We start from the raw sequence: 27,991 nt of genomic DNA, 5'->3' as shown, positions 1-27,991 counted from the left end.
TGGTGGGTAAGCCCCATGAAGACCTCTACGTGCTGGGTCCCTGAAGAATGCCTATTCATAGCAGGCATCTGGTAAATATTTGTTGGACAGCTCAATTAATAAACAAGACTAAAATAAGACAGGGGCTGAAGAGGATTACAACTGTTAAAAACCATATTTGACTTTTAATTTTGAAAACAAATTAAATACAGTTAAATAAAAACAGACCAGATGGTGCAGCAGCTTGGGCCCCACCCTCACACCAGCCTCTGCCCATGGCGCTCCTGAACCCCTGGCTTAACTCTTCTGTGGTGGGGCTTTCCATCGAGGGAGCAGGGGGCAGCCTGGGTTTGGAGGGAAAGTTGTCATCATGGACCCAGTTCTGATTTGCCTCAAACTCATTCCCAACAGAGATGAAGGCCGCAGTCCACCAGGGTTGTAATTTTAAATAAATACACATGCAGTGAAGAGAGGACATTACATGAAAATAACTGAAGTAGCATCTGCCAAAATGTGAAAAGTAAAAATCCCCATTTTCGTTTTTGTTTGTTTGTTTGTTTTGTTTTCTTTTGTTTTGTTTTCAGTTTCCTAAAAAGAGCACTGAGTTTGGCTAAGAAGGCAGCCTCAGCAGCCCGTTTGACCTTGGCATTCACTGACAGTTTCTATGAATGAACAGTAGGGTGCCCAGACATAAATTCACCCATCGGATAGATTCCCTGTGCCTCTCATTTGATGCCAAGGAGTAAATTTCCAAAACAATATCCAAAGTATAAATGGCTAGGGGGAGATGTCCTACAGGGTGGCTGTGGGGTCTGATCCCATCAGGTGGTTTCCTGAAGACTGTGAGAAGTTAAATTCATTTCAAAATAGGCAGCTGATGCTATTCTCTGAAAGTTAGATGTGTGGACTGAGTCTCATCCACCCGAGAGTGGATTCGGAATGACTCCCGGGCCTGTCCTATGAGTTTTAATGGAGCAGGGGGTGGGGTGGGAGGGGAGCTGTTAGCAGTTAAAAAATAAACGCCTCTTCAGTGGGCTTGCGCCCTTTCCTTTCCCCCCACTTGGGAGGAAAATTGTGCTTCCAACTTGTAGGAGCTGGAGTGAGGTTACCACCAGAGGGCCCCCTGTAGCCAGGACCAGGGGCCTCTCAGATGCGGAACACCCAGGCAGATGCTTCTCTTGGGCGGCTGGGTAGGTGCAACAGCGTGAGCATACTGTTCTGTCTGGGTGGAGAAGGGGCAGTGGGCACGAGGCAGGCTGGCTTTGCAAGCTTTCCCATTTTGTGTGAGACAGAGTGATTTCTAAAGCAGTATGTGCTCAGGTCGCCCTTTCTCTCAGTGTATAGACATTTCCTGCTCTTGACCCTGAGCCCATGCTAATGCACCCCTCACAGAATCGGCTCAGGAAAGGACTGGGATTGCTGGGTCTCACATTTTTTCAGGAAGAGCTCTGCCTCTTTATTATTGTTATCTGCGGCCCCGAGATCTGTGATTCTTAGGGGTTTCAGGAAGAGGGCAATTGTCTCCTCAGTCCAAACCCAGCAAGGGGCATTGCAGCCCAGGGGTATTGGAGAGGCAGTGTGGACATTGGGGTGACTTGGTTCTTAATCCAGGTTGATCTGTGACCTGTGCTGGCTCTAAGCCCACCACCTTGCCGATTCTGGCACAGGAGGCTTGAGAGACATGGGAAAGGGCTTTGTTCTCCTACAGCCTGAGGTACAGGGGGAGCTGTAGGAAGGCTCAGGCTCCCCCAATGCAGGGTAGGGTGCCAGGTGGGATCCAAGACAGCCTTATGTCCTGTAAACATGAACCAGAGGAGAGCCAGAGGTATTTCTGATTTGGGAGCAGCTCCGAGGAAGAGCAGGTGTGAAAGAGGAGTGTTGGGGCATCTTCATGCCCCAGGCTGCTCTCTGGTCTTCAGAATGTCCTGGCTGGGCACATGCTGTATAGTCATGCTGGGCCCAAGAGCAGGGAGCCATGGAGAGCCATGCTGCACTCCACAGTAGGGTTTTCTGACCTCCCTCACCCCAGCATCACTCCAAGGCAGGGTCCCCTGCTCACACAGCCCCATCAATGTAGGAAGCTTCCAAGGAGATGTGCCGAGCACAGGCTTGGCTGGCAACTGGAATCTCCAGCTCTCTGGTCTTTTAAGCCCCTGGCCATGTTGCTGTAGAGGACCACAGGTCTGGGATTCTGTGCTTAAATTCTCTGTCTTTTATCCTGGCATCAAGCTGGGCTCTCTTGGAAGCCCTCGGAATACATAAGAGTTGTTCCTCTGGAGTCTGCCTCAGAGTGACTATCAGCCATGGGAGAGGATGGAAGGCCAAGATCAGGGTCTGAGAAGGAGGTTCCTGTGTGGGGAAAGTAGGAACAACAGGGGTGTCAGCTTGGAGCAAGGTGGAGCTGGAGCTGCAAGTAGAACAGAATGCTTGATTCCAAGCCCCTAGTGGATGCCATGGTGCCTCCTGGGGTCCCCTTGGAAACATTTTTGAAAAGCAAGTGGTAGCAGTTCTTCTAGTAACATGTAAGGGCAAAAGATGGGATGAAGCTTTGTACCAAGACATTCTAAGATGCACTGGCCAAGGATTTCAGGATCCTGGATGACACCCTATAGTTCCAGAGACATGGTGTCTGCAGGCAAAAATTTAATGTAATTGTCTGCTACAAGCCCCTGGATCTGTGGTAGGGTCTAGAGTAGCAAGTCCTGGAGCAGTGCATCCAAGTTGCAAGAGCACAAAAGGCCCTGCAAAAATACTTTGCTTGGCCAATCATTTAGCATAAATCTCTTGGGTTAATGTGCCACTTTGGGCAAATTGTTTAGCTTTTCTGACAGCACTGTCACCTCTAAAGTGTAGGCAGATACTCTGACCTAACCCAAAGGGATATAGACAAATTTTAAAAAAAGATCTATTGCATAGGATTTGTTACATGGCAGAGATTGATTTCAGTGCTCTCCACCTAAGAAAAAGCCAGGAGCAGAGAAATGTCACTAGGCCAAACAGAAATGTGGCACCTTGGCTTGGGAGTGGGCTCTAGGGCTTGCCTAGTGAGCTCTTTCACCTGCTATTGAAAGCTACAGGGTGGAACAACAATATGAACTAACCAGTACCCCCCAGAGCTCGTGTCTCTAGCTGTATATGTATCAGAAGATGGCCTAGTCAGCCATCAGTGGAAAGAGAGGCCCATTGGTTGTGCAAACTTTATATGCCTCAGTACAGGGGAACGCCAGGGCCAAGAAGTGGGAGTGGGTGGGTGGGGGAGCGTGTGGGGGACTTTTGGGATAGCACTGGAAATGTAAATGAAATAAATAGCTAATTAAAAATGTGGACAATAAAAAAGAAAGAAAGCTACAGGGATACTGATCTAGTGTGGTGCATCCTCATCACAGCTCCATGTTAGAAGTTATCCACAGAACCCCGTGAGCAAGTCCATACTGCACCCCGTCTCTGTGGGTCACACCCCACGGCCAGCAGGACAATAACAAGGAAAGAGTGACACCAGCAGGACCCAGCTTTATGCATGGAAGCAGCCAGTTAGTTGTTGGGGACAGAATCTTTGGCCACGCTTCTGCCCACATGGGTCTTGATCTCCCACAAGACCCAAAGGAAGAGTCCTTGGAGATGGAGGATGTGTCCCAAACTGGTGCCACTTGTCTATTGCACTGGCCAGTCTGGCCTTCTCTCCTACCTGCATCTTTAGTCTCAGATCTCCACTGAGGGGTCGGTGAAGCCCTTCTTCCCCTCATTGACCAGCACTGGCTTCTCTGTTCGTGTATGCCAGACCAAGATCTGCATATCCGGAGACACAAAAGAAAGTGGTGCTGATCCTCAGATCATTGTCACCCTCTGGCTCCCTTTCACATGCGGCAAGTATTTCTTCTGCCCCCTCCCTGTCTACTTCTGCTCCATCAAGGTTTTTAAACCGTCCTTCACTCCTCCCCTCTTTCTTGCTGTTTGTATATGTGACACTTTCAAAACATCTTCTGAGACCAAGAAAATCGAAAGCTACAGAAAACAGACACATCTCAAGATTTCTCAAGTCTTCATGTGTGTATGTATCTGTGTCTATGTACATGCATACATACGCAGGCATGCATGTGCTGTGTATATGTGCATGTATGCAAGTGTGCACCTTCACTAATGTGTACATGTGTGTGCTCAGCAGGGGTCATAGACGCTCCTATGGAGAGTCAGAGATCTTTGGAATTCCTCAATGGAAACTTCTCCCCATTTCTCTGCCTATCAGGGTAATCGTCTTACTCACAATAAGATACCATCTTGGGTGAGGACTGAAAACAAGAAAACCCTCATCTTCCCCCCTGATCTACAGAAGGTCTAAAGGTGTGTGGGATGCTTGCAGTACCAACTGTCAGTTCTGAAGAGGGTCTTACCTTGGTACAGTTTGCTGCCTTGGGCTCCAGGTCATTGAGGGTGACAAGTTCTCGAAGGAGACTGCTTTCCTGGTAGCCTCCCTTCACACCACGTAGCTTAAAGTAGGCCTGACTTCGCTGCAAGATGAGCCGGAGGTTCACGGCAAATCCAGCCATGTCTATTGCAAAGGGCCGGTGGGGGTCGAAGACTGTCTTCCAGCCAACCACTTTCCCTGCCCCATTCACCCGTGGGGCCTCATACCGAAGGCCACCAACAAAGGCCACAGGCCACACGGACACCCTTCTTGTGCTGCGCATCTACAAGGTGAGAACCTGAGTCAGGATATTTGAATCTAGGAATAAAACACTACCTGTTCCCACAGGAGGTGGGTCACTTAATGAGTATGTGGGTCCCCACCAGCCTGACCTCCAGACCTGCTACTGATTTCTACAGGAACCCTAGAGGATTCTGACCCAGGCTGCATGCAAGACATCTCTCAGCCAACATGTTACTAGCCTTTTCAATATGGCCCAATAGTCTTTCCTCCCTTGTATACGATCTCTCAGTAATGTCATTTTAGAATTTGAAATGAACTTCCCTGAAAACTAAATGGAGATGTCAAACTGGCCACCTAAGAGGATTCTGGTGGCCAAGTTAAATGACCCCATAAGCAGGTCTCTTTCAGAGAACAAGTTACCTCTAAGGCCTGGACTAGGGTGTGGGAGCTATAAGCCTCAAGTCATCCTTTGAATGGACTGGGTTCCTTTAACCTATACTAAGGTTTTCCCATTTCTTTCTCTGGTTCTCTGCCCAGCTTAGGGCTCCCTGTATTTGTCAATGCATGCCACATTGTCCCCTCATGGTTAGTATCCTTTGCTCTTATCTTGCTATGGTCCCCACATCCTTCAGTCCCCTGGAGCCCCACTTGCTTCTCTCCCTCCTCTGGTACCTAGCGCACCTCTTCAAAGAGCTCCAGACTGTACGTGTTGTCATCATCCGCGAAGTACACTACGCCTGGCTGAGTAGAGTTCCGTGGGAAGGTCTCCCGCAGCCAGCGCAGGGCCAGGTTGCGCTGCATGGTGCCACGTGGGATGCGAGGGTCTCGGGCATCACCTCGCAGCTTATAGTTGCGTGGTGTCTCTACGTGCAGGTGTGTGTAGTTGAGGCCAGTGTCGCGCAGCAAGCGCGCGGTGAGGGGCGTCCTGCGTGGAGCATCCTCCACCACTAGCCAGTGAAGGTTGGGCACATGCAGTAGTGTGTTGGCCATTCGCGTCAGCTCTGCCTTCTGCACCGGTCTACTGTAGGTGGGCGTCACCACATGGATGGTGGGCAGCGTATCGGACCAGGGTGGCGGCCTCGTGTACACGTACTCTGTGCGCACCACCTCCACGATGTCACGGTCGGACATGCAGTACTCCCTAGGGTCCGCACCGGGTGGTGCCTCATGGCGGGGGTCACTTCCCTCATCTGCAGAGGTGGGAGAAGGCGGTGCGGGGAGGGAGGGGGACGAGGGCGCTGGCCTGGCTCTGATATAGGGCTTTCAAAGTCACCCACCCTTCCAAGACAGTCCCTGTTCTCTGCCCCTCTGAAGAACCAACATCAGGGCCTGCCTTCTCACTTCCATCTTTAGACCCGAGGTTCCAACCTATAGACCTGGAACTCTCATGAGAATTTTCTTAGTTTAGATTCCTGGGGTGACCCAGAGATGACCCTTTCATTACACTTCACATGGGTGTGGCTATTTGAATGCAACTGGTCACCTTCTAGTCATCTATCTCCAGTTCCTCAATGCATTAGGTTCTAAATAAAAAAAAAATGCCATGACTCTCACCTCGTATGGCAAAACTGACCACATAGCAGAGATGAACAGCTATGTTCAATGGTATAGATTCCACAAAGCCAGAAAGTGGTGAGGGTGGGTGGCTACAGAAGTTTGGATCTCAAAGGGAATGTAAGGTTTCAAACAAACCCTCTAGTCAAGTGAGGCCCCTCTCTCCTGGCTTATGTAGGAGCTCTTTGGATTTGGGTACACAGCATAGCATGTTAACCACTGCATTTGGTTCCAGTGGACTTTACTCTAGCTGACAATACAGGTTTGAATAGAATGCCATTTGAGTTTAGATGTTCTTCCTTATTGGAGACACTTGCTTAGTTTTTCCATTAGTCTGATGTCTACCTCCCAATTCATCCTTTCTAGACACATGACTTTGTCTCTCTGGACCTACGGACAGCTCTCTTGTCCTGGTGTCCACTAATTGCTTCACATCTACACCCCAAGGATACCAGGAGGGACAATGATACTGCTGAAGCCTGTCCCTCTGGACACATGGACAAAGACATGGGAGCAGCCATTACTTTCTTAATTTTTTTAAAAGTGACTTGTTCCAAGTTGGGAAGCTCTGAAGATTTCTTACATCTGGAAGATCTTCCTGGGTGGGGAACTTGGCAGGCCTGCTAGAAGGAACAATCAAGGCTGTTGGTGTTCCTGACTTCAAGTCCTGGCTCTCTAAGTGATGCTTTTGGATTTGAAGGACTCATGAGTCAAATACAGTGTAGCATTCACTGCTCACACCTATCTCAGTAGGAGTGTTCATTGCTAGAGGGCAGACTTGGAATCTTAGGCTCAGATCCTGTTGCCTGCTGTGACAAACTGTGAGGTTTAGAATAAGTTTCTTAGTTTCTGGTGCCTTGATTTTAGTGGCCACAGAATGGAGCTAATAATATTAACTAATGCTAATAACATATGTTCGATGGTGTTATTGTATAGCTAACAACACATATCAGGGCTTGGATCACTACTAGGCACAGTCACTATCAACTCCCGTATAGGACACTAGCTGACCTGAGTCCTTGTGGCTCCATGTATTTATGGTGAGGATGGTAGGAGCAAGCCACAAGAAAGGGCTGGAATATGGACACTGAGAGGATGCTGAGCCATGATCCCCCTGTTCTCTCCTACCATTTTTCCTCAACATTAAAAACAGGTCATTTTGCAAGGTGTGTAGTCCAATGCAAATGAGCCCAAGTAATCCACTTTTGTCTCCTAGGGAGTGCTTACAAGCTAATATCACAAGGGACGTGGTGTCTGATACCCAGGCTGCAGACCAAATGCTGAGTGAGTGTGGGAGGGGTCAGGGAGACTGGCAGAGATGTAGCTCATCAACAGGGAGTCTTAATTGAACTGGGAGGTTAAATTGAAAAGAAACAATGTTGAAGAAAAGGGATAATGCCCAGGATATTCTGACCAGGAAATAAGAATTCATTTATCTAGTAGATGATAATATTTTGGAAACTCGGGTTGAGGGTAAAGATTTAGGGCCATTTTGTACAGCTTTCTGCTATCCAGATCATTCTATACAGGCAGAAGCCCATGTCCTGGAGAAGTTCTCTAAGTGTCAGGGCTTGACTGAAATCTGCACTCCATCCTTCACTCTGGCTTCAGGAATTTTGCAACTGTGACTCCTCAAAGGCTCTTGGTGTGATGTGTCTGACCCTCACTCTGCCAAGAGGACAACAGACATTATGTCACTTTATATATGGTAGTTTTAACTCCTCTGGAATGATGTATTCGTAGGATAACTGCAATTCTAAACTGACAAGGCCCCAAAAGAGGCAATGGGCTGTAAGCAGGCGATGACATCATGCTGAGGACCAGAGTGCCCGGCAAGGGCAGTGGGTTGCAGCAGGGAGACTGGGGAACTGCAGGGATGTTGGGCTGACTGTATTCTACAGTGGACGACAGAGCATGGGTTGTGATCTGCACACTGTTGTAGCCAAATCAGTTGAGGTCTCTGACTATAGGGGCTCCCCACGTCTTACCACAGAGCATCCATCTGTTATGGGAAGGGCTTGGGCACCTTCCGTTTTCCTCTTCCCAGGAAAGATGGTACACATTGCAGTGGGAGAACCTGCTGCCTGTCTTAGTGTCCCAGCTAGGTGGAACAGAAGACGGCTTTAGTAAAACTGAATGAGAGGTAGCTAGATGTGGGAGGCAAGGCAGGTCTGAGGGTGGAGATCTGGGTGTGAGTAAAAAAAGATGTCTCAAGACTCATAAGTAGAATGACATTATTCTAATCTCAGCTTTTCTATTTGCTCTTGGGAAGACTCTACCTTGCTTCAGGCCTTTACCCAGTTAGCCTTCTAACCAGGAAACTTGAAAGGATTTGCAGCACCATACAAGCTGGGCTGTAGCTCTACAGGTATAGCACTTACCTACCATGTAGTAAGCCTTGGGTTGTCTCTCCACAATTCAAAATTAAAACAAAACCTGAAACACTCTCTCAAACCACAATATAGGCCGGGACTTGCACCTTCCCTGCCACCTCTCTGCATGGCACTAAGCTGGGTGTGCATGTTTGCGCGCACATTAATCTGCTTTGTTTTAACATTTAAAATTTGACACTGCTTTGACAGTTCAGAGCCTTCTGGACTAGAGAAAGGACGGCCCTTCTGAGCAGTACCTCTTTTATAGAACTAGTAAACAACTGACCAGGTTCCTGCATCTCCATCAGACTACCCACAGCCAATCTTCCGCTGGCCTAAAATCACCCAAGACCCAAATACAGGACAGGCAAAACCATGCTACTATCCAAAAGCCCACAGAAATCATCCACTTTTGAACCCAGTGCATGCTGGCCATCTCAGCACTGAAGAGGCGGAGGCATAAGGATTGCCATGAGTTTGAAGCTAGTCTGGGCTACCGAGTGAGTACTAGGCCAATGAGACCAATAGAGTAAGATAGCTGTCTTAAGAAAGGAACATTGGAGCAAACCAAAACATCTGCTTCTGAGCCAGTGTAGCAGCTTCTGTGGCCTTTGTCTATCTGAAATGACCACATTATTGGCTTTGTCCTAGCTTGCTCCACTCCCTCTGCCTCCTCACCAAAAGTCCCAGTGTCTCCCCACGATGCCTCTTATATCCTGGCATACCCACTCCTCCAGGAAACTGAGATTCATACTTGATTATAATAAATCCCAGGTACTTAAAACAATGTGTATGGGGAGATGGGGGGACAGAAAGAAGAGGAGCAGGGAGAAGAGCAGGAGGAGGCTTTCAGTGGAGTCTTAGAGGGCCCCAAATTCCCCCAAGGCAAGATCTGGGTCCAGGTGAATAAAGTGTGATAGGAAGGTAGCTTTTATTATCAAAGCCAGGACAGGGTGGGGGGTGGGGTGGGGGTGGGCTCACCCTTGTGCACAGCAAGCAGAGGTGCGAGGCTGCTCTGGTGCCAGACGGTGATGAGCAGTGTCCAGGGAAGCACGATGAGGACAATCGCAAGGATGTCCCGTCTCTTCGGCATCTCCAAGGCTGGCTGCACCCACAGCTCCTCATTACCTGAGCGGTGGCAAGGTCAGGGGAGGGTGGCCACGGAGCGCCGGCAGCACAAGGAAGAAAAGAACAGGCATGGGCCGGCCGGCCAGGCACAGGGAGGCAGAAGCCGAACACTGGCCAGTAACTCTCACCAGTGCTCACACCCACCCATTGCGGAAGCAAGTTGGCAGAGTCCAGCCTGATGGGAGTCTGCGAAGGGGCAGTAGTCCAGGGCAAGGTCAGGAGCCTTCAGAGGTTGATATCTGTAAGAGAGAGCAGTGGTGGATGAGCCAGAGATGTGGCCATGGATTGCAGAGGTGGTCCTACTCCAGACTCACAGCATCTGGAGTTTCTCAATGGATCATCCATGTCCCCAGAGCATTTTCTGTACAGCTGCTTGGGTGAATGAGCCTGTGTCCTTCCCTTGAGAAGCAGACACATACAAGAGCAGTAGGATGCAGTGCTTAAAGACACAGATTTCAGAGACAGTTGCCATGGTTCAATTCTATTGGACCTGAGCAGAAGCTGTGGCTTTTGGCCAGTTCCATCAACTCTGTACTAGTTTTTAAACTATTGATCAGTCACCGGCTTTCCAAAGCTGTTCTCACAATCAAATGAGTTAATTCTCAGAAAGCACCCAGGGTGGTCCCTGATAGAAATGTACCAGAAACTCTGGCGCTATGCTGTACATATTAGTATAGGTAATTTTTTCATAGCTTTGGGCCAGTGTAAGACTTAGCAGACCTCCTTCAAGGATAAACAGAGGTGGATAGGATTGGACACCACAAGGGAAGAAGACCCCAAGGGCCCTCCTCTGTTTATGTCTTCAGAGAATTCTTTTAGGGCATCTTCTCATAGGATGCGCCTCAGGTCAGAGGTGAGCATCAGCAGGAGGAGGGGCTGTTCTCTGAGGCGCTGTCAGGTAGGGAGACATTTCTCAAAAATGGTAGCTGTGAGAGCCTGAAGCCAAGGCCCTTACTATAGAACAACCCGATGGGCTTCACTCCTGGTTCTGGAGAGGATCTGCTAGTAGCTGCTTCTTTGGGACCTTGTGCTCCCTTGTGACAGGAGTGTAAGTGTGACCAGCTCTTAGCTCCCTTGGGGATGGTCACATCCTTTCCTCCTCTTCCTCCTGCCCCTCCTGAGCAGGTGCTACTGGGTCCATAACTGGTAGGAGCACTTGGCACTCTGGCTGTCCCTCAACATGTTCATCAAGCTAGAGCCCATCATTACATGGTAGGCAGTCACTCCAGAGGCCATATTGTCTGCCCTACTCAGCCCACATGTGTTCTTGGTCTTTGCCAATGACGAAAGTTATGGCCAACCAAAACATTCTGTGGCCCAGTTTTGGAAATAGTGTACATTTTTTTTCTTCTTCTCAGGTCTGAGTGAGCCAGCATCCCATGGCCAGCCATTCTCATGAAAGACTCATGGCTCCTAGAATCAGTGTCAGCTGCCCGCACATCACTCCTTAGGGAATGAAACCAGAGGGGCAAATGTATGGTGTCCTCTGCAGGTCCCCCATAGATCTAGTCTTTTCCCTCTGAAACATAAGGTGGGATTTGTCTTGGGGCAGTGTTGGGAGGAGAGGCCTGTAAGAGATGATTGCGTCATTGAGAGGGATTAATGCCTTTCTCGCTCATTCAAGAGCAAGTTGTTCTAAAGCAGGACGACCTCTTAAGTCCCTCTCTTCCATGGCTGTCCACTCTTCATGCTGCTTTCCTCTATGAACTGAAGCAGCACACAGTCCGCACCAGACCACACGTTTGCACTTCATCTTCCAGAACCACAGAGCAAAAAGCTTCCTGTTCTTTATAAGCAACCCAGTCTTGGGTGTTCTCTTATAGACACAGACAACAGACTAAGAGAGGGAGGTCAGACCTGGCTGGGGCTTCAGAAATGTCTACTTCTAAAATGAGCCTGGTTCTGAGTCCAGGTTAAGAAAGCAGAAGAAAGAATGTGGGCATGGCATGGCCTTGGGCTATGTGGGGTGCTTTCCTGCTTCTATGACTCTCTTCCTGGGCAGCTACTTAGACCTGTTGCTCATTCAGCCTCCTTTATATCTGCCTGTACACTGCTCATGATAACTGGATGTCCTATAGCATTCATTTTGTCCAAGGACAAAGATGGCTGACACAGTTAACACATGTACTCTGGGCTGTAGTCACAGCTACCCCCAGAGGTAGGCACTGGTGTGTTTCTATTTGTAGTTGGATTCACTGAAGCAATATGGGTAAGCAATTTGCACCTGGTCAGAGATGAGAAATGACAGAGCCTGAATTACATGGAGGCCACGTGACTCTAAGCTATTGCCTGGATAAGTACTGGCTTAAGCGCCACATTCCTCCACCATAGCTACCTTAACTGTCAATCCCAGTATTTGCTGGATGTTGAAACAGGAAGAAGGAACAATGCTATGGGCCTGATGTAGGGGCCTGATCCATGTAGGGGTGTCTAATTTCATCACATTCTTTTTTGGTCAGAAAAAAATCTATGAAAGAAAAGGGAGGGGAGGCAGAGAGACAAGCTCTAAAAATAAGCTTAGCAATAAACCCAGTTGTGCATTAATTACTCTGGAAGCCATTACAGCTTGAAAACCCCATAACTTTAATGGAGGCTATTATAAGCATAGTGGCAAAATCGTGGAGCTAATTACCAGGCAGTTATTAAGTAGAGCAGAGAGCACCCCCAGACTTGGAGAACACCATCTGGCCAGCAGGGGATGGGTTCACTGGCAATGGTGCCTGCCTGTGGGCAGGAGACCAGTGGTGCAGGCTGTTCCTACATTGGCCTCTCATACCAACGTGGTTTGTCCTCTGAAGACTGTGGTTTCAGCCTGAGTTCAGAAGAATGTGGGGATTGCCTGTGGCATCTGCATGAATCTCACAGTGGTTTCTGGGGCCTTGGATGGGGCTGACAGAAGAAGCAACAGAAATCTTGGAGAAGCTTGGAGGCAAGGTGGAGAGACTAGATTGCCTGAAAAATTAAGCAGCACTTGAAAGGGGCTTTATGGTGAGAAAGGACATGTCAGTGTGGACAGGTAGTGGCTGAGGGTCTGCTATGTTCATGATTTCTAATGCTGTGCACACACCTGCTCATGACTGACCCCAGTGACTGATGGCTTCTCTTACCAACAAGTGCAGACACGAGGAACATCCACTCTCCTGGTATTATCTAAGCACTTCACAAACAGGAACAAAGTCTATATTCTGGGTACAATAGATAAAGCTCAGTGAGGAGTGGCCACTGGATGAGAAGTGAGAGCCAGGACAGTGGCAGGACAGACCCTAGGGGTTACTGTGCTCTCACTCTTCACTTCCCTCATCTCTGCTTTTAGATTTAAAACATGAACGTTGACGGGAATAGTTCTAATACATTTTCAGTGCTGCTGTTTTAACAACCTGAAGCTATGATGACTGGGGTCTATGAGGATGAAGACACGTCCTACACAAGGCAAGAGAGGTCTGGGTGTGTGTGAGACCAGACTCAGTTTCGGAGGGCCACCATTACAGCTCCCCATGGAACTAGGTCACACTGAAAACTATAAAAACTTGGAGACAGGTATAGTTGAGGAAAGCTAGTCACAGGATTTTTTTTCTGCAGGCTTCAAAGAGCTGTGGTCTACAGATGAAAACTGGGGGTGTCTGGGGCTCAAATCACTGTATCATCCAAGGCTGGAGGAGACGTTAGGTTGGAGAGACTAGTAGCTGCTTGCCCAAGAGGGTCAGAGTAGTGTGTAATGGCGCTTAATGCTGGCCAGATTTACAGAGACAGAAAGGCTTTCTTCTAAGCCCATGGGTATTTAAACAATACCCCTGGCACCTGAAGATGGGCTTATTGATCTCCACTTGAAAAATATTAATTGTGCATTAAGGATTTATGTCCAGTAATTCTGTACGTAGTTAGCTTCTCAATTAGAGGACCAATGAAGATGTGTCTTCCATATTGTGCAGTGGTGTTATCAGTGAGATAATTCTTGCCTTGTATGTGTGAATCCCCAGCATCATAAAACAAACAAACAAACAAACAAAGAAACAAACAAACAAACCACCCCATAGAACACTTCTCATCCACATTCAGAAGAATGTGCAACACACTGGGGAGCCTGGGAGCGGACAGAGTCTACTAAACCTCTTTCTATAGGATCATAGTCAGCTTCTCAGGAGGTACAGAACTGGGGACTCTGGTGACTGGGGAGATTCTTGGCCCTTAGAGGAAGGGGGACGAAAACAGAAGGGCTAGGTAAATTGTGAAGAGTATAAAGGTAGTGAGGTGTTGTTGGCCCTAACCCCAGAATCTCTCTTCCCTACCAAGAGCCTCTCCATAGAAACAGAGGCACAGACTTTGTTCCAGAGATCTACAGGAGCCCCTAATGGGATCAAGGGATTAGTATTGATTCTGCAGGCACTGCTCAGGAAAAGCCCAATGCCAGAGGTAATCAGCTTGCAGCCCAGTCAATCCATACTTCATTAACCCAGCCCCAGCCCTTCAGCCACAGCAATGCCGCCTTCGGCCCTCACAGTTTCTCCTGGGGTGCAGGGCATAGAAATTGACTGCTCCTGGTATGACAATCCCTTAAATACATAAAGGACATGTAGAGCCTTCTGTTCTTCACTCATATGGGGAGGAGGGTGGAGGGGTCTTCTAAGAGTTCCACTCCAAATCCTACCTTGATACATGGCAGTTTTGTAAAGCTCAACTTTTTGGTGGTTACAACTGCTCTGCATGGTAGGTTGGAGACCTTGTCCCCACCTTTCATAGGAGGACGTGAGAGCTTAGAGAAGCTCCCTGATATGCTCAGAATCTCAGTGTTAAAATGTAGATGAGGCTGTGGACCTTGGCTTCTGTTCCTTTCAATATCCACCACACCTCCTTTATAGTCATTCCTCTGGGTCTTGCTTTCTGGTCCTCCTGGTCCATCTTTGGCCCACTCACTGGAGATTTCTGCATCAGTAAGATGCTATATGGCTTCTAAGGCAACAGGGATTCTTCATCCTACCTGTATGCTGCCTGGAGAGAGCAAGGACCAGACCAGAAAATGGCTATGGCATCCTTCTTTGTGCCCTGGTCCCTGATGCTGGGCACTTGTGGTACTTATGTGGGTCTGATCTCCAGTCATTGTGTCTCCTTCCAGCTGGGAAACCAAGCCAAGGACTCAGGGAGAAGGGGCATTGTGTCATCCCGGATTTGGTGTAAAGAATCGTTTTCTTTTCTGTCAAAACCCACATGGTTTGTCAATTTTCTAAAAAGGTAATTCCTTTGATTTTTTTCTTATGGAAACAGCCTTGAGTTATATTTAGATTATGATTATGTTAAAAATGAAAATAGGGTTTTATCTTGGCATGGTTCTCTGTGAGGCCAAGGCCTCTCTAGTCCATGGCAGACATTAAAACAGCATAAATAATGATACCTACCAGCTGGGTTTCCTGAAGCTACCTGGGTCATGCTAGCGGTCTATAGACCAAACTACAAAACCACCCACTTTCCACAGAGCTTCTGCACAGGAGGATCTGGATCAAACACCCATATTTTGTTCTGTGGAGCCATCTTTGGATATGAATAGGCAGAATATCAGCCGATAACTCACTGCCTGGTGCTTGAGGATGGGCAGAGGCAAGCAGGCCACAGAAACTGGAGCACTGCTGGAGAACTGAGCACCAGTTAAGAGCCACCATACAGCAGAGGTGTGACGGATGACTGGTTATGCTAAGGGGACAGTGGCTAGGTGGGGGAAGGTATATAGTGTCCAGTTACAGGTCAGTGGCTAGACAGCATAGGGCCATTCAGCCCTTACCTCCATGATGTGGGAGGAAGTCTCTATCTGCAAAGAACTCTACATTCTAATATGAGGGAGAGGTTCAGCTTCTCCTACCTCCTTTGCTCTTCTTTCTGCTATCTCTTCTTCCTTGCATGGACTTCTGAAAGACATGCCAACTTTAGGGAGGGAATGTCACCGTCCACAAGGGAATCAACTTCATTAGCTATTGCTGTCTAACAAATTCCTAATTACTAAGGAAGTTAAAATAGCATGTATCTGCTATCTTCAGTGTCTGAGTCATGACTCTACGCTTGGGTTTCCTGTCTCACCAAGGATTGGCTGGGCTGCATTTCTATCTGTGAGCTTGACTGTGGAAGAATCTACTCCCATGATTACTCAGGTTGGCAAAGCTCATTGGCTCACAGGTGTGTACCTCTGATAGCCTGTCTGGGCCATAGTTCCTTGTCATATGGGCCCCCCTTCTGTCTGACCTTCTATTGTACCAAATCAGCAAGGGAAGAGTCCAGAGCTAATTGAAGTCCTACATGATGCACTGTAGCGCTGGCAGTAACAGATCAATATTTTCTGGCACCTCCGTGGCATTGAGAAGATACTGAGATATGAACACATGGAGTTACATATCACATGGGCCATCTTAGTGGTCCCCTGCCTACCACAAGCCACCAGGTCATTCTCTCCTCCTTTGAGCTCCTCAGCTCTTTCCCAACCTTCACAGATCCCAGTGACCAGCCAAGCCATGTGTTCTACCATTGTCTACTGCCTCTCTGCCCACTTTTGCTTTCTTCTGCCTGGAAAGAGGGATCCATGGAGGATGGTGCAATGGTGCTTGAGCTTGGGCCCTGGGCATCTTGTGGACCTCTCTTCTCTTTTGAGATCTTTATCTTCTCATAGTAATAAGATGGTGCTTCCCCAGGTAGGTTATTAGGTAGTTAGGGAAAAGTTTGCATAAATAATCTGGCATGTATTAATAAACAGATACTTCTGTAACCTTTATCTGCCCAGCCTGTGAAGGGCCTGGCATGGTATTCCTAGCTTGCTTCCCTTTGATTCCTTCCAGTGAAACCCCAGGTGCTCCCCTAGGGCTCCTGTAAGAGAAGAGATGGAGGAAGAGAGGTGCTGAGATAGTCAGAGACAAGTTTCTTCTCAAGGACTAACCTTGGCTTTACCACATGACATGAAGCCATGGAAAAAGTTAGTGTCAAGGCTGACCCAGGGAAAGAGGCTTACAAATGCTATGGGAGCCAGCTCCACAGAGCATCTTCTACCCCATGACCCTTCAGCTATAAATCGGCCTCCCTCTGTGGCCTCCACCCTCCTGCATCTATTTGTCAGGCTTTCTGTTATCAAACTCTAGGGTAGGGGTGAGCACCCATGTTCAGTAGCTATCACTGGAGGTGGAAGTCTGGTTTCAAATCAGCCATGGTATTCCTACCTACTGCCCTCATGATGCTGAAGGGGTAGAAAGCATTCATCTGATGAAAGTGTCTCAGTTCCCTGCCCTTCATCTTCCTAGGTGTGATACTTCCAATTTGAATCAGGAAAGATTGGTATTAAATTTTCCATTCTGAAAACACAATAAAGCTGATGGCAAACCACAGAGCGCTTCCTGAGTGATTTCAGAATGCGAGTGAAATTTTGATGCACATATGTACTTGTACATGTGTGCACAGGTCTAGTATGCCACCTGATGATAAAGCATGAATTTACAGCTCAGTTTTGGTGATTGCTTCTAAGGCCTCTTGGAGAATCTTGTGCTTGGGTCCCTGTTGAAATGAAAAGATATCTCATTGCCCTTAGCTTCCAAAACTCAGGCCTGGGATTATTATAAAAGGGCTGACGCCAACACGCCAGTTTGCTCTCTCTGCAGTGCTGGAGTAGGAGGCAGCCCTCTAAAGATCTCACGAGGGTGTCTTCCAAGTTCTCTTGTGCTGTTTATCTTATTTAATCATTAAACCCTTACAACCTCAAAGTGTTTCTTTTTTAATATATGAAGAAGCTGAGGCATGGGAGGTAGGGGTTGTATTTCCTCAAATGTCCCAGCTAACAGGTAGTGTGTGACTCTACCACTTCTCTTTTGGCTAAGGTCTGCTGTGAGCTCCTGTTGGAGCTTCACAGTCTTCTGTCTGAGAGTGGCAAGTCCTCCCTCTCAGCCCTGCGACAGACAGCTCTTCTCTTCTGGGTACGGCAGCTGCACACTCAAATGGCAAGAAACTGAGATTCCCTTACTCTGTGACCTTTTGCTAAAATAAAATAAAATAAAATAAAATAAAATAAAATAAAATAAAATAAAATAAATCAAATCCCAAATAGGACCAGTTTGTAGGTGTGAGGCAGTGATGGTAAGCCCCTGGAGTCAAAGGCTCAGCCACAGGTAGAAAGTGGAAGAGATCTGGGGGATCACCAGTGATCCAGGAGCCACTGCTCAATGTCTGTACAGGCGCTGAGTGTGGGAATGAGTGAAGAGCACAGACAGGTGCTTTTCTTTCTTCCTCTTCCCTGAGTGGATCACCAGCCTTGGCCCAGGCTTCATGATCAACCTTTAGGAGCCAGCAAATACAAATGCTGCCCTTTTCTCCTTCATTATGAACCCTGGGAGCTAGTGAGTCTGACTTCCTCCAATCAGGAACATTCTCATATCTTCTCCCTACCCACCTCACCTTATTCCCTGGAGGCAGTCACAGGGCCAGCAGTGTATTTCACTCAATGCCACAAAGAGACCATACAGGGTTTTGTCCTACCTTTATATTCTACAAAGTATATCAAGTTCTCTTTATTTATTTACCCATTCTGGTTTTGGAGACTTCTCTATACCCAGCCTACTGCTCTGCTTAGTACCCCGCAAGAAGCCTGTGGGCTGCTCAGGACATCTGTGGGTATGGTTCCACAGTTACTGAACACCCACTGGGTCAACACTACCAATGGATGCTTACTTTGTGAAGGAGGAACTCAGCCTATTTTGATACCAGGCAGGCATAGGGACTACTAGAACCACAGCTGCTTCAAGACAGCAGCAGCAGAAGCCATGTAGGCAGCTGGCCAGGAGGCCACATCTCTCTCTGTGCCAGGCTGCCATGCACCAACAGTTGGCAGAGAATAGTCCTAAACTGAGAGGCACTGCAATGCCCCTGGAGTCTTTGGCTTCAAGGCTGGGAGAGATACCGCATTTGCCCTCTGAGAACCTCAAGACAGAGGACAGCCCATGGTTAGGCTGTCTGAATGAAGTAAGGAGTGAGGGTGCCCATACACAGGGCAGAGCCTGGAATGGAAACCTACTTGATCCTTACTAGACCTGGGTATTGGGACCAGACAGGCTACGGACCACAGACTGGATCTAACCCTGGAGCCAAGAGCCTGAACCTTGAGTATGTTGATATAGCATGCAGAGCCTTTCAGGTTATTGTAGGGCTTTTTATCCTAGGAGGATGGGTCAGCTGACACCAGCTTGCTCCCCCACCACAGACTTTCTCACTGATGATGTTCAAGGCTATTCTCGGCTTCACATTCCCTTGGTGCTGAGGTCCGTGCTATGTCTAGAGAAAGGTACTGGCAAAGCAAGATGCTCCTGAGCCCTGTGCCTTCCCTAGCCTCACCAAGCCCAACCATCTATGATTGTATAGTCATCAAGTGTGGGGTTTTGTCAATGGCCATGCACTTGCTGGATCTGGTGTTTGTCCTCCAGGTCAAACCTGTGCATTCCATTCCCACCTGGGACTCAGGCTTCAACACAAAGGAGGAACAGCACCAATATCTCTGCATCTCAGGCTCCATAACTGTATCCCTCCCAGGGCTATTTGTAGTCAGTTGAGGGAATCCATTGGAAGCATCTGGTTCACAATTAGCACTGAAATTACTTAGATCATGAAGAATATAATAGTAGTGGCAGCAAGCACTATCACCTTGTTTTAAAAACAAAATTCCAGGTGTGGGAGGGGGCATGAGAGGGCAACAAACAGCTTTATCAAAATACATTCCATGTATTCGTGAAAATCATAATGAAACATGTTATTACATAAAATTAATATGTGCTAATAAAGACTTTTAAAATTCCATTGGAAATCACCACGTGGAAGATGAAGAGAAGGGGAACACTTCAGTTGTTTCCTAGGGGTTGGTACCAGCTGCTTGCTGGGCAGTTTTTCTAGCATATTCTTTTCTTTCTTACAGCTAGGCAGTGCAGAGACTTCAGATCCTGGGTATGTAGGTGCTTGGCACGCTGTAGCATTATAAACGGGGGTGACCCAGGGAAGGTAGGCTTCCCACGCGTGGGAGGGTTGTGTTGCCTGGAACCTGGCACTTTTGCTGGGTTCACCCTGCTTTTGTTCACAGCATGTTCCTTAACAATGACCTGAACCCCTGCTCTGTGCACTCTCTCTATGGCACTGCCTTTTCAGGCCGAGCAGCAGAGGCTTGGGACTAAAGGCTGGAGGAGATGAGAGTCGGACACTGAGGCTGTCCTGGTGCTCTGACGCCTGCTAAAGACTATTTCTTCCTTCCCTCCTTCCTGCATGGGCCAGCCCCACATCTCTGTGGATCCTCCAAGATGCCAAATTAAAGAAGAACTATGAATTTCTGTAGGTTCTATGGCTAAAGTTAGTGTACTGAGGTATGTCAATGGGGATATATGACTATATGGCCTCCTGAAGGCAGTGATTTCCCTGTCCTTTAATCTCAGGTTGTAAGTTCTTGGAAACTTCATTCTTGCTACCTACAAACTCTAAGCTCCCCCTCCTAGTACGCTTGCTCTGTCCCCAAGGTTCATGCTGAGGCATCAGCTACTCCTCCTGACAGGGTAAGAAACAGTTAATATGATGTGCTGGTGGTAGTTGGTTGAGTATACTTATAGCCAGAGTGGCCAGCTTGTGTGCCACTCCTCGTAAACACAGCAAGTATGTATGTGATCGATGGAGGGTACCTTAAATCTAAGTCCTACATGTAGAGATTATGCTGACACTATCTATGTGTGCTCTGGACTATATATTACATGGCAAGCTGCAGGGTGGCTATATATCACTGATCATCTCTCTGCAAAGAAGCCTAAATAGTGTAAAGCAGATTTACCTGCTATGCCCCCAGAAGGCTCTCTAGGGCCTCATGGGCTCTGGGCCCAGACAAGGATGCTAAAAGGGAAGATAGATTTCACCTTCAGGGCTCCAGGGAGTGGTAATCGCACAGGACATTGGCATCCCTCTGTGGCCAGGATGTTCATGAGAAAGACTTCTTTTTGTCCTAATACTTGCTAAGCTGTTCAGTTCCCAGAACTGGGAAGGCCATGCTCATCTCGGGGAATGGACACCTGAGGATCCTTAGGAAACACGAGATGGCTGGAAGGAACACACAGAAGCCCAAACAGACACCAGATAAAATGGGGGCTCTCCTGCCTACTTTGTGTTCCCATGGCATTTGAAGTAAAACTTCACACTGAGTACTAATATATCTGCTGTGTCTTCCCAGGATCAGGATGGGCAACTGGGCCAAGCACTATCGATCTAGCACTTTGTTCTCCATGGTTTGGCAAAAACGAACCAGTCCACTGACTGGATGTTGAAATGAAATGTTGTGTGTGCACATGTTACAACCTTACTTACAAAGAGGGAGGGGAGATCCTGACATGTGCCACCGTGTGGATGAATCTTGAGGACATTAGAAGAGAAGCAAACGAGTCACAAAAGGGCAAACAATGTAAGATATACTCAGATGATGTGTACTTAAGGTGGAAGCACAAAGCCAGGCTCGGGTGGTGATGCTCAACAGATGTAGAGCTTCCAATTTGTAAGGTGGACATGAGTTCTATAAAACAGTGACTATATTTGACCACTGAACTGTATACCTAAAATGGGCAAGACGGTAAGTTTTATGTCACATATTTTTGACACAATAAATTAAAAAGCCTTGTCGTACAGATGGTCCATTTAGACCTGGCTAATAAGGACTGTCTCATGGGCCCAGGGCTCTCAAGGAGCAGGTCGTCCAGCAAGCTTTCCCTGAAGCTGGGTTAGGCTTGGTGTCCTATGTGGTCATCGTACCTTTCTGGTTTGTCTCTTGGGAATGTCACCATGAAGAAATCAGTTCAGGGCACAACGGTGGGTGTACCCCTTAGCATAGTGGGTATTCATAGGCAGCAGCCTGCAGCCTGGCAGCGGAGGAGGCTAGCGCAGCGGCCGCTTGCTCTGAGACACAGAGGGAGATTTATGAGGGGGAGACGAAGTTAATATCGACAAGTGATGAGTTAGGAGAGTAATACGTCAGCTTAAGTTCAGAAACTCTGACGGAGAAAGAAAATCGCATGCCTGGTGGCTGTTCATCACCCTAAGCAGGCTGCAGAGCCAGGGTCCCTGGCCTGTGGCTAAGCAGAGCACATGCCAGCTGCTAAGTCCCTCCACCTTTGAAAGCAGTGTTCTTTACTGCAAGGCCTTCAGGCAAAGGGTGGCGGGGAGAGAGCAAGAGAGCTGAGGGGGCAGGTAAGAAGGGTATAAGGAGGGGTGCTGAGAGGAAGAACTGTCTACTAGGATGGCCACAGAAGTGTATCTGAGACCCAGCTTCTTCCTTGATATATGGATGATGCCATCCACCATGCTTCCCTGGGGACCAGCTAGGAACAGCTCCTGGAAGCAGCTTTGCTCTGACTGGGTGCCAGGGTAGTGATGACTGGGGTGGTGAGGATGATCCCCAATCTCTGAGCCACAAGCATAGGACTCTCCAATCAGAAGGCTGCAGATCCAGGCTCTGAGCAGTTAGAAGCCCCAGAACCAGGTCCTAAGCCACCTAGGATCCCAACCCCTCACCAACCTCTGTAGGTATGTCTGTTCACCAAAGACAGTCCATCAGGGTGTTAGGGAAGTTAGAGTACTGTGGGAAGAGACACTTAGATTTGAGAGGCCTCACACAAGGATGGAGCCACTGTGGCATCCGTCCCTTCATAGCAGTGTAGGAAGCAGTCTGGAGTCACAGAGCCCAAGGCTGGAGAAGCCTGGTGGCCCGGGGAGCTTGGGCATCCACACACCCGTTCCTTACATGCTTCCGGTCTGCTATCTGCACTTGCTACGCCCCACCTTTGGGACACCAGTTCCTGAATGCACTGCAGATGGGCTATGTGGTATGACTTTGCTGAGTCAGCTGGTGTTCTTTGGTTCATGGCCTCCAGACTTCAGATGAGGAAACAGGCACTTCACAGGCTTTGTCATCCAACTGAGTTACTAACACAGTTGGGACGTGAACTTAGGGCCATGCTTGCTTTCACTCACTCGGTTGCTGGGTAGGTGATGGCTGGTTCCTGTTTGGCAGGAGCCTTCCTGGCTTCTGGCCTCCATAGTTTTCAGGGACACAGCCTCTTGAGTTTGTTACCCTTAAGACTAGGGATGGAATAGGTCTAGGAAAGAGCTCCCTCAAATCCCTTTATCCCACTCAGCTAGATGACACTGTGGCTGACTTTGTGGCTGGACTTAGGTGCTGCTTTTGTGTGTGTGTGTGTGTGTGTGTGTGAGAGAGAGAGAGAGAGAGAGAGAGAGAGAGAGAGAGAGAGAGAGAGAGAATGAATTTCCATTTTCCCCACCTTCAGACAGCAAGCAGCCCTTTTTATCTGGCAGCAGTCATTTAAAGTAAGGACACACTCCCATTTGTATTTTATCTCCAAGGCTGTATTCTATCTCAGGTCAGGAAACAGAGGCCCTGGAGGGGGTTAGCATTGCAGGCAAGGGCAAACGCTGATGGCAGACAGCATGGCTCAGAGTGGGCTGCTCGGCAAGTACTTCTGTGAATTGCTAAATAAATGAAGAATACAAATTGCTTTCTATTTTCAAATAAAAAACAAAAAAGGCACCCGCTACTGTGTGCTCTGAGTGATTAGCATGACGAACTACACTGACTCATCCCCTCTTCACCATCTTAATATTACTCCCATTTTAGAGGAATCAGAGGCATAGTAGGGCAAGCAGTACCCTAAGGTCATACAACCAATATGAGGCAAAGGCAGAATATGAGTCTAGCCTCTGTTGCTCCTGTGACCACAGTATGCCAAACCCTCTGTGCTTACAACAACTGTTTAAGAGCTTTCTGGGCTGCAGGCAGCATTCTGAATGTATTGTTCAAGATGGAGCCACCTGGCCACAGGTGGCTCTTGAGTCCTTTAACTATGGCTGGGGTGGTAAGGGGCTGCTTACTGGGCAAAGGGAAGCAGTCTAGCTCATACTCAACACTGGTTATCACAAGATCTGATCCACAGTCAACTAGCTAGTGGCAATCCTAAACCTAGAGAGTTGAATCTGGCCCCAGTGGCCAGATCCTTCCGCTGCCCTAGAAACAAGGAAGGCAAGCAGGATAGAGATGACAGAGCCTCACCCTTACAATCCAGGCCACACTGTGAAAATGGGGAGCTGGTCTCTGGTACTAAGTTACTCCTGACCACCAAGACATTTGTTCTGCCCTTCATTGCTTTCTGTCTCCTTTTCTTCACATGAGCACATGACTGGACTATACAGTTTATGCATGCAGGGAGAAAAATCTTGCCCATAGCCCTGCACATGGAGTAGAAGACCTCTGATCCCTTGGGCATGGTAAGTCCTCCAACCCATCCAGCTCTCGATCTAGACTTTGATTCTCCACCTTAGGGATATTGGTGATGGCAAAGCCGTAATCCCTGCCAGGAATTTGGCGCAGAGCCTGACTCCTGTACTGCTGTCAGCTGGTGTGTGCGCAGGGAGCACAGACTCATTTTAATATTGGCCGGAGCTAAACCTCATTAGAAAAGTAAATTTGCTGTAGCTGCAGGGGAAAAATGCAAGCAATCCACACAACCTCCCCAAAGCTAAATAGAAAGCACAGGGTTTAGACTGTTTAATGCGATATGTCCTCATCACCAGGTGCAGGGCCTGGGACACAGTAGGTACTGCGAGTCTCTGCAAGTGGACTGAATTCTGGGTGACTTCTGGCCATAGTCACCTTTCAACATAGGTAGTAAAGTGGTCATAGATTTCATGATTATAAATCTCAAAAAATTTAGGTAATCATTTGCTGATATTATGGAATGATTAAAATAAAAAAAATCACTAGATATGAAAATATCATTCCTGCTGTTTTTCAATGGAGAGATGTTTTGGGTAACTTGGTTCTGGATCAGGAAAGGTAGGGTCCAATTCAAAGTTGGAGGTTAGATTAACATAGGTTAAGGGGAGGAAGACCCAGATACTGGGAGACTAGGGGAGGGAAGGAGAATGTATAAAAGATGTAAATGAAATTAACATTCATAGCCCTTATCCTTAACAGTCTAAAAAGATGTTACTTCCCCAATTTATAGACTGTAAGGAAAGCATGTGTTAAGAGGACTCATTTTTGTCAAAATCCATTTAGCTGGGGACAGATGTACTGACATGAAGGACCCCAGCAAGCCCTTATAGAGGTCTTTCACCTCTGGTTTGTGACTATGTCTCTTAGCTGGTTCTTGGGGGATTTCCAAAGATCTGCTCATCTGGAGCCCTGACAAGAAGGATGATACATACGACAGAGGCTTCTCTCCTTCTTCCCTAGGTGTCAGGCTTGTCCATACTCTGCCTCCTTCTCTGCCATACTACATGCCAGGTAAGAATGGCAAAGGCCAGAAGGAGTACAACCCTTCTCACTGGGTGATGCCACAGCAGGTGGCTCTCCTTAATAGTCCTGGAGCAGTTTGCATTTGATTTCATGACCTATCCATGTTGTGAGCCACCCTGACTCCATCAGAGTCTTTCTCAGTAGACAGTCCACCAGCTCCAGTGAGGGGCTTCCCCCAGGAGAGAGTGATTGGTAAAGTTATGGTGTGCAGATTTGTTGAAGAAGGCTTGCACCTTGTCTGAGGCTTCACTCTGCCTCTGTCTCATTGCCTCTCCTAGTCTCTGATTTCTCCTTTCGCTGAAGCCCGGCCTCTCCTACAGCCAGAGAAGCATTCAGGAATCCTTATTCTTCTCTTCTAGCCACATGCTGCCACTGGACTCCCTGGCCTAGAGCCTGGCTCCTTAGACAGCTCACCCTCTTCCATATCTTATCCTTATAAAAATCTCATCATTCTGGGCTCCATATCATGAAGGCACAATAGACTCGGTCCTCCCTAAACATTGTGGGGAAAATTAAAATCTAATGAAAGCTTGAGCAGAAGTGGGCTTCTTCCTCTGGGCAGCTTGTTCTTTGCTACAGGCTCCCATCCTGTAATTGGGTCCCCTTTAGTGATTTTCCTGCCCAGGATTCAGGTGGAGCATTCAGTAGCACCTCACCCAGAAAGCACATGCACAGATCCAACCACGCCCACAGGCACAGGGTGATCCCTAAGCCCTTGAAGAACAGCTGTACAAATGGGAGCAGCAAGACAATGGTCTCAGTGCCAAGTGCGGGTATGCATGCATTCATCTCCCTGGTCCCATCACCCTTGGAAGCGTTTTTTCTCTTGTTGAAAGGGGCAGAGAGGAGACAGAATGCGAGCCCAGGACTTTGGCGGATCCTGCAAGTGATCTGAGCAGAGTGGGAGGCTTTGCAAAGGTTTCATGGCAAGGATCTTTGTCTTGCATGAACACAGAAAGGACTTGATGTTTGGTTCAACAGTGCTCACCAACTGGGCAGGTTCTAAAAGGAAATGCCTCCTCTCTGTAGTGACTCTTGACAGAAAAGGGAGATGCTAAGGACAGAAGACTAGAACAACAACAGCCCTACACAGCTAAATACCCACCTCAGCAGCAGTCACTTGTGAAGCCCCGTGCTTGCCATTTATACACACACACACACACACACACACACACACACACACACACACACCACACGCACAACATTATTTCTCTGTCAGGCATATGGATAGCCGTCTCATTCACTTGCAACGGTATGCCAGATAGTCCAAGATCGAGATTCTGCTGGGCACTCCAGCTAAACTGGTCTCCGTAAAGAAGTATCCCTCAAGCATGGGGGAATCCACTGTCAACAAAAAGCCCTGCTCAAGGTCCTGTGTATCTGGGGGTCATCTCAGCTCCACCTTCTATAAGCTGTCCAGTGAGTGCACTAGGACTAGATCCGGCTAAGAAAGTGGTAGCTCATGAAAACCAAGTTCCTGTAGGTGGGTGGGGTGAGTTGGGAGTGGGTGGGCTCTTGACCTGAGCTGCTTAAGAGGAGTCTGACACTCCGGTTCCCTGGCATGCAGGATCTGATACTTTTTCTCTTACTTCACGTCTCAGTTTCCTTTTCTGAACTTGTATGATCAAGTGCACAAAGGAAGGTAATGACCTGGCCCTGCCTCCTTCCGCTTTACTGCACTGAAGGTCTCTAAGATTCACTGTCACTTTCCACATCTCTTGGCTCCCAACACCCACAGGAAAGATGAGCGGCACTTGGTTCCCCTGAGAAGAATTAATTTGTAAATGTCCAGGAAAGACAGAGAGATTGGGGTCTCTGCTGGTGAGTAGGGGTGCAGCTAGAGCTGACCCCTTCTCCTATAATCCTATGGGCCACCAAGAACCACCTGCTGAGGTGGCAAGGGACAGAATAGCTAAGAGAAAGACCAGTTGTTAGAAGACTCAGAGAACCAGTTCTTGCCTTCATCCTAATGGAGCGGGGCAGGCAGCATTCTAGCTTTATTTTCTATCCCCTCAGGTGCAGGCCCTGCCAGCCGGCCCTATTTCCTGATGGATGTCCCTATTTTGTGCAACACACACACACACACACACACACACACACACACACACACCGCGCGCGCACGCGGGCGGACATGGCGTGGGTACTGATGGGGACGCATAAAGGGGCTCTGTGCACCGCGGAGGTGGGGGCTCAGGGCGCCGGACACTGACCTGCGGCAGCGAGTCCATATCGTCCCCGGCGCAGTCCATAGCGGGTGGCAGTCCTATACCCTGGCCCCAGCGACCCAAGGCTGCTGCCCTGCGATGCGCGCGCTTCTCTCTCGAGGCGTTCTCCGGTTCCGTGCCCTCGGGGGCCACTTCATAGCCGCCGGCCCACTCGTCCGCAGCCCCGGCCGGCCCGCTGTCACGGCCCCGCTGCTTCTGGGCTCAGCCAGGCAGCGGCCAGAACCCTGGAGCGCGCAGGAGGGCGCAGGTGGCGAGGCGCGGGGCGGCGATCGGAGCCCCAAGAGGCGACGCGCGGGCCGGCCGGGCCGGGATGGCTGGGCGCGCGGCCGGAGCCCAGCCGAGCGGGCCAGCGCGTGGTGCCCTCGGCGCTGGTGGCGGCGGATGCGCGGTGCGGCCGCGGCTGTGACAGCGCCTCCCGCCCCGCCCCCACGCACCCCGCCCCCGCGAGCGCGAGCTGCCTGCGGGACCCGAGCCACTCGCGGTCCGTACCAACCTCGCGGGCTGAGGCGGGGGCCGACGCTGGACCCCCTCCTCTAGCTTGGTATCACCTCCCTGCTCTCTCCTCTGTGGCCCTCCCTCTGGGGCGTCTGGGGCTTCGTTTGGATGCTGGAGTGGCCTCGGGCGGGGCCCAGAGCACCCCAGCTTTGGCTCAAGTGAGAGTGCGCCCGCCCTGCTGGCACCCCCAGCTCACCCGCCTCCATCCCTCAATCCTGGCTGCTCAGGCCCCTGGCTTGGCAGCCTCTCTCAAAGG

The 27,991-nt window shown here is 48.8% G+C and overlaps 1 protein-coding gene across 2 annotated transcripts; it reads right to left on the bottom strand.

The window, feature by feature from the left end:
* Nucleotides 1-139: 139 nt before the first annotated feature.
* Nucleotides 140-27,595, bottom strand: B3gat1 (beta-1,3-glucuronyltransferase 1). Of its 2 annotated transcripts, none has more exons than XM_021172143.2 (7): nt 27,226-27,595; nt 9,823-9,917; nt 9,532-9,678; nt 5,306-5,814; nt 4,368-4,664; nt 3,665-3,765; nt 140-2,328 (listed from the first exon to the last, which is right to left on the bottom strand). In XM_021172143.2, the coding sequence occupies exons 2-6, from the start codon at nt 9,824-9,826 to the stop codon at nt 3,679-3,681; spliced, it is 1,044 nt and encodes a 347-aa protein (XP_021027802.1). In that variant the 5' UTR covers nt 9,827-9,917; nt 27,226-27,595; the 3' UTR covers nt 140-2,328; nt 3,665-3,678. The 2 variants fall into 2 exon arrangements, with proteins under 2 accessions (XP_021027802.1, XP_029337787.1); XM_029481927.1 differs by having other exon boundaries at nt 9,807-9,917; nt 27,226-27,559.
* Between the last annotated feature and the right edge of the window lie 396 nt (nt 27,596-27,991).

The sequence above is a fragment of the Mus caroli genome, chromosome 9 (genome assembly GCF_900094665.2).
Source record: "Mus caroli chromosome 9, CAROLI_EIJ_v1.1, whole genome shotgun sequence".
NCBI classification, from domain to species: Eukaryota; Metazoa; Chordata; class Mammalia; order Rodentia; family Muridae; genus Mus; species Mus caroli.
This window is presented reverse-complemented; position numbering and strand designations above follow the sequence as displayed.